This window comes from Penaeus chinensis, chromosome 37, assembly GCF_019202785.1.
Source record: "Penaeus chinensis breed Huanghai No. 1 chromosome 37, ASM1920278v2, whole genome shotgun sequence".
NCBI lineage: Eukaryota > Metazoa > Arthropoda > Malacostraca > Decapoda > Penaeidae > Penaeus > Penaeus chinensis.
Genome location: NC_061855.1, coordinates 31,173,844 through 31,179,598, shown reverse-complemented (window position 1 = coordinate 31,179,598; position 5,755 = coordinate 31,173,844). Strand labels below are relative to the sequence as shown.

General features: G+C 47.3%; 1 protein-coding gene across 1 annotated transcript; it reads left to right on the top strand.

Annotated features, from left to right (window-relative positions):
• The first annotated feature begins 367 nt into the window (after positions 1–367).
• Positions 368–2,598, top strand: LOC125045381 (adhesive plaque matrix protein-like). The gene is made up of 2 exons (XM_047642589.1): positions 368–990; positions 2,595–2,598. Exons 1-2 carry the CDS (start codon positions 368–370, stop codon positions 2,596–2,598), a joined length of 627 nt encoding a protein of 208 aa, XP_047498545.1.
• Positions 2,599–5,755: the final 3,157 nt, after the last annotated feature.

Sequence of the window (5,755 nt, the reverse complement as noted above, 5' to 3'; positions counted from 1 at the left end):
ACTCAAAAGCGTGTAAATATATTCATATAAGAGAGAGAAAAAAAAAGGGGAAACTCATCTCAAGAAGAGAAAGGAAAATGAAAAACAAACAAAAAACAAAGAAAGACGATGAATGGAAGAGAGAAAGAGATGAAAAGTGAAAAAAAGAAAGGAAGAAAAAGAAAGAAAAAGAAAATGAAGCGGGGAGAGTTCATACACACCGAGAAGAGGGGAAAGGAGAGAGTAAAAGCGAGCCGAGATGAGAGGAGACGAGAAAGAGGACAAAAGGGAACGCGGAGGAGGAGAGACGAAAGAGGGGGGAGAGGTAACGAGCGAAAAGCGGCTTTCCAACGCACTCGCTCCAGTCTAGCAAACAGCCGCGGTAAACATGGTCTTTTGTGAACGGAGGCCCGGCTTGTTTGGGGGCCCGCCCGCCTCACACACCACGCCTGCACGCCCGTCCGCCCCGTCTGTCCTCCACGCCCGTCCAGCTACCACGCCCGTCCAGCTACCACGCCCGTCCAGCTACCACGCCCGTCCAGCTACCACGCCCGTCCAGCTACCACGCCCGTCCAGCTACCACGCCCGTCCAGCTACCACGCCCGTCCAGCTACCACGCCCGTCCAGCTACCACGCCCGTCCAGCTACCACGCCCGTCCAGCTACCACGCCCGTCCAGCTACCACGCCCGTCCAGCTACCACGCCCGTCCAGCTACCACGCCCGTCCAGCTACCACGCCCGTCCAGCTACCACGCCCGTCCAGCTACCACGCCCGTCCAGCTACCACGCCCGTCCAGCTACCACGCCCGTCCAGCTACCACGCCCGCACGCCCGTCCAGCTACCACGCCCGTCCAGCTACCACGCCCGCACGCCCGTCCAGCTACCACGCCCGTCCAGCTACCACGCCCGTCCAGCTACCACGCCCGCACGCCCGTACGCCCCGTCCGCCCCGTCCGCCCTCCACGCCCGTCCAGCCACCACGCCCGCCCGTGTGCCCTCCACGCCCGCCCGTCTGTCCTCTACGCCCGCACGCCCGCCCGCACGCCCGTCCGCCCCGTCCGCCCGCCCGCCCGTCTGTCCTCTACGCACGCCCGCCCTCCACTCCCGCCACCCGTCTACTTTCTACTACTTCTTTTTCTTCTCTTTCTTCTTCTACTTTTTCTCCAGCTTCTTTAGTTCTTCCTCTTCGTTTTTTTTTTTTTTTCTTTTTCGTCTTCGTCTTCATTCTTCTTTATTTTCTCCTGCTTCTTCAGTTTCTCTCTCTCCTTCTTTTTCTTCTTCTTTTTTCTTCGTTTTTTTCTTCGTTTTTTTCTGCTTCTGATTCTTCTTCTATTTGTTCTCCTCCTCCTCCTCTTCTCCCTCCTCCTCCTCTTCCTCCTCCTCCTCCTCCTCCTCCTCCTCCTCCTCCTTCTCCCCATCCTCCTCCTCCTCTTCTCCCTCCTCCTCCTCCTCCTCCTCCTCTTCTCCCTCCTCCTCCTCTTCCTCCTCCTCCTCTTCCTCCTCCTCCTCCTCCTCCTCCTCTTCTCCCTCCTCCTCCTCCTCCTCCTCCTGTTCTTCTCCCTCCTCCTCCTCCTCCTGTTCTTCTCCCTCCTCCTCCTCCTCCTCCTCTTCTTCTCCCTCCTCCTCCTCCTCTTCTTCTCCCTCCTACTCCTCCTCCTCCTTCTCCCCATCCTCCTCCTCCTCTTCTCCCTCCTCCTCCTCCTCCTCCTCTTCCTCCTCTTCTCCCTCCTCCTCCTCCTCCTCCTCCTCCTCCTCTTTTCCCTCCTCCTCCTCCTCCTCTTCTCCCTCCTCCTCCTCCTCTTCTTCTCCCTCCTCCTCCTCCTCCTCCTCCTCCTCTTCTCCCTTCTCCTTCTCTTCTCCCTCCTCCTCCTCTTCTCCCTTCTCCTCCTCCTCCTCCTCTTCTCCCTCCTGCTCCTCCTCCTCCTCCTCCTCCTCTTCCTCTTCTTCCTCCTCCTCCTCCTCCTCCACCTCCTCTTCTCCCTCCTCGTCCTCCTCCTCCTCTTCTCCCTCCTCGTCCTCCTCTTCCTCCTCCTCCTCCTCCTCCTCCTCCTCTTTCTCCATCACCACCACCATCCTTCCTCCTCATTTTTTTCCTCCTCCTCCCCCTTCCCCCTCCCTCCTCTTCCTCCTCCGCTTCTTCATCCTCCTCATTTTTCTCTTTCTTTTTCTCTTCCTTCCTTATATTTTTCCTAATCTTCATCATTATTTTCAACCTCATCTTCTTCATTTTCAACTTCGTCTTCGTCTTCGATGTTTTTCTTCGTTTCCTCATTTCCTGTTATTCTATTTTTCTTATACGTTTTTTTTTTTTCTTTCCTTGTTTTTGGTTTTTATTCCGTCGTCGGCTTTCCTTTTTGTTTGTTTGTTTCTTTTGTTTCTTTGTTTTTATTTGTTTGTTTAGTTTTCATTATCTTCTCTGTTTGTGCTTTATTTGTTTTAATCTTCTTCCCTTTTTCTTTATCCTTTTTTTTAAAATCCTTTTTCCAGTTTTGTTTTCTTTTCTTTTTCTTTTATTTTCTTGTATTTGATAATTTCCGCTTCTTACCACTTTCATTTCCTCTATGCTGTTATTTATTTGTTGATTTTATTTATTTGATTTATTTTTTATCTACAGATGATATTGCTATAATTTGCACCACAATTAATGTTGTTACTACTACAACAACAACCACTGCTACTGCTGATAATAGTAATAATAATGATGATGATAATGATAATAATAATAATAATGGTAATGATAATGATAATGATAATACTGCAACTCTGTTATTATCATTACTACAATTACCATCATTATAAACATTATAAACCATTACATCCATACTCCATACTTTCACCATACCACCACGACACCATGCCCCCAAACACCACACTACCACCACATTGCCACCACACCACACCATATAACCACCACAATACCACCATGCTGCTACCACACCACACCACACCATACACCATACTTCACCACACTGCCACTACACCACACCATATTTCCACCACAATTCCACCATGCTGCTACCACACCACACCATACACCATACTTCACCACACTGCCACTACACCACACCATATTCCCACCACAGCGCCACCGTACAGCTACCACACCATACCATACCACAAATCATACTTCCACCATACCGCCACCATACCGCCACCCCAGTGCCACCACAGTGCCACCAATCCCTCCCCACCTCATTACCAGCGCGCGAGGGAGCCAGACGGGTCAAGATGGGGCGATGGGCGTGGCCTAATGGGGTGGGGGGAGGGGGGAGGGGGTGGAAAGAAGGGAAAAGGAAGGAGGTTGGGGTAATGGGTAAGGGGGGGGAGCGTGCGGGGAGATAAGGGGTGGGGGTGGGGGCTAGGATAATGGGGAGGGGAGGTTGGATGGGGAAGTGTGTGGAGGGAAGGGGAGGGGTAGATAGGGTAAAGGGGGGGGGCGGAAGTGTGTGGAGGGAAGGGAGATTGAGGTATGGGTAAGGGAGGGAAGAGGGAAAGGTAGGTGGGGATATGTAGGGAAGGATGGGAAAGGATAGAAATAGTGTGGAGGGGAGGAGGGGTTACCTTAGGGAAAAGTGGGGAGAAAGGGAGGAGGGGCGAGAAGAGAGAGAGAGTTGGGGGGGGGGTAGGAAGGGGAAGAGATGAAGGGTTGGAAAAATTGGGAGAGAGAGGAAGCAAGGGGAAGGTGGGGAAGAGTGAGGGGGAGGGGAGGGGGGGGGAGGGGAAGGAGGGGGAGGGGAGGGAGGGACGGTGAAGTTACAGCTATTGATTCCATGACACAAACTCGTGATGGGAGTTGGGGAAGGGGGGGGGAGGGAGGGGGAAGGACCTCCTGTGGGGGTTGTGGAGGGGGAAGCAGCTCATTGTGGGGTTGGAGGGGAATGGTTGGGGTTTCTGGTTGGGGATGCTTTCTAGGGGGGGGGGGGGGGGGGAGGCTTGCGTGCGCGCGCGTGTGTGTGTGTGTGTGTGTGTGTGTGTGTGTGTGTGTGTGTGTGTGTGTGTTTATGTGCGTGTGTACATGTTTCTATATGCTTATAAAGATAGATTTATTTATTATCGATAGATACAGATATAGGTATATAGATCGATAGATAGATATGCATATGGATGAATGGATATAAATTTATATGGGTATTTGTATGCATGTGTGTTCTTATATCTATAAGCTTGTTATCAATCTAACATATATATGTCTCCTACAAAAAAATAATTAGAGAGAGAAAAAGACGAAACAAATACAGACATAGAAACGGACAGAAAGAAAGACAGACACAGACATAAAAATAGACAGACAGAAAGACAGACATAGAAACAGACAGACAGAAATAAAGACATAGAAACAGACAGGCAGAAAGACAAACACAGACATAGAAACAGACAGACAGAAAGACACACAGCCAGACAGACAGACGAACACGGAGAGGGACAAAAGAAAATCTTGAAGGAAGTTAGTTTAATGAGAAGAGGAAATAGCTAAATTAAAAGTTGGTTGACCGGAAATGAATTTTCAAAAAATCGATAAAAAGGGGTCGGATTTCTGTACATCCAAAAGAGTAAAAGGGAAAAGCGAGATAAGAAGAAATAAGAAAGGGGGAAGAGACACAGGCAGAGAGATAGATAGATAGATAGATAATTAAATAGATAGACAGATACACAGACACACAAATAGATAGACAGATAGATAAGTAGACAGACAGATAAATTGACACAGATAGATAAATAGACACAAATAGATAAATAGACACATAGATCGATATAGAAGTTAGATCAAAGAAATCGAAAGTGCCAGAAGGAAAAACGAACAAATAACTAAAAGAAAGCGAAAGGACAAAAAAAGAGAGAGAAGAAGGAGAAGAGAGAGAGAGAGAAAAACACACGCACATTATGAAGACAAAGAAGGGAGAGATAATAAAGATAAGGACAAAGGATTTCCAAACATCAAAGGCCGAAGGAACAGTTAAGAAGCCTCTTTCTTTTGGCTCCGTCGCCTCCTCTTTGCCGCTTGCTTTTAACCCCTTTCGCTCTCTCTCTCTCTCTCTCTCTCTCTCTCTCTCTCTCTCTCTCTCTCTCTCTCTCTCTCTCTCTTTCTGTTTGTTTTGGTTTTGTGTTCTCTTTTTACTCATTTGTTTCTCTCGATGTTTTTTTTTTTTTTCTTCTTTCCTTCTCTCTTCGTCATTGTTTTTTTTTCTCATTTTCTCTTTCTCTGTTATTTATTTTTTCTATCTTTCTCTTTCTCCGCGTGTGTCACCTCCCCCCCCCCCCTCTCTCTCTCTCTCTCTTTCTCTCCCCTCTCTCTCTCTCTCTCCCCTCTCTCTCTCTCCCTTCTTTTTCTCTCTCTTTCCTCTCCCTCTCTCTTCTTCTTTTTCTTGTTCTTCCTCTTCTTCGATCTTAATTCATTTTCTCTTTTGCTCATGAATTCAGTGTTTTACGTCGTCCGCCATTACCATTATTATATAAACATTATTCCCTTTTTTATTTATGTATTTTGGTTATGTATTCGTAAGATTATTTATATATTATCATTTTATGTATTGATTTTTTAAATTCATATATTTGTTTATATATTTTCATTTTTTTCATGTTTTTATTTATATATTATTTCATTTATTGATTATTATTTTTTCTTGTGCCGAGACCTATTTCTAACACGGAATGCATTATGCATATATTATTAGCGTCCACGTTGCACAAGTTGAAAAAAACTGGACCGCAAGAATTCCACGAAGTACTGGCAGCGCGATTGCATTATTGAGATTGAAGTGATAAATTGTTCCTTTT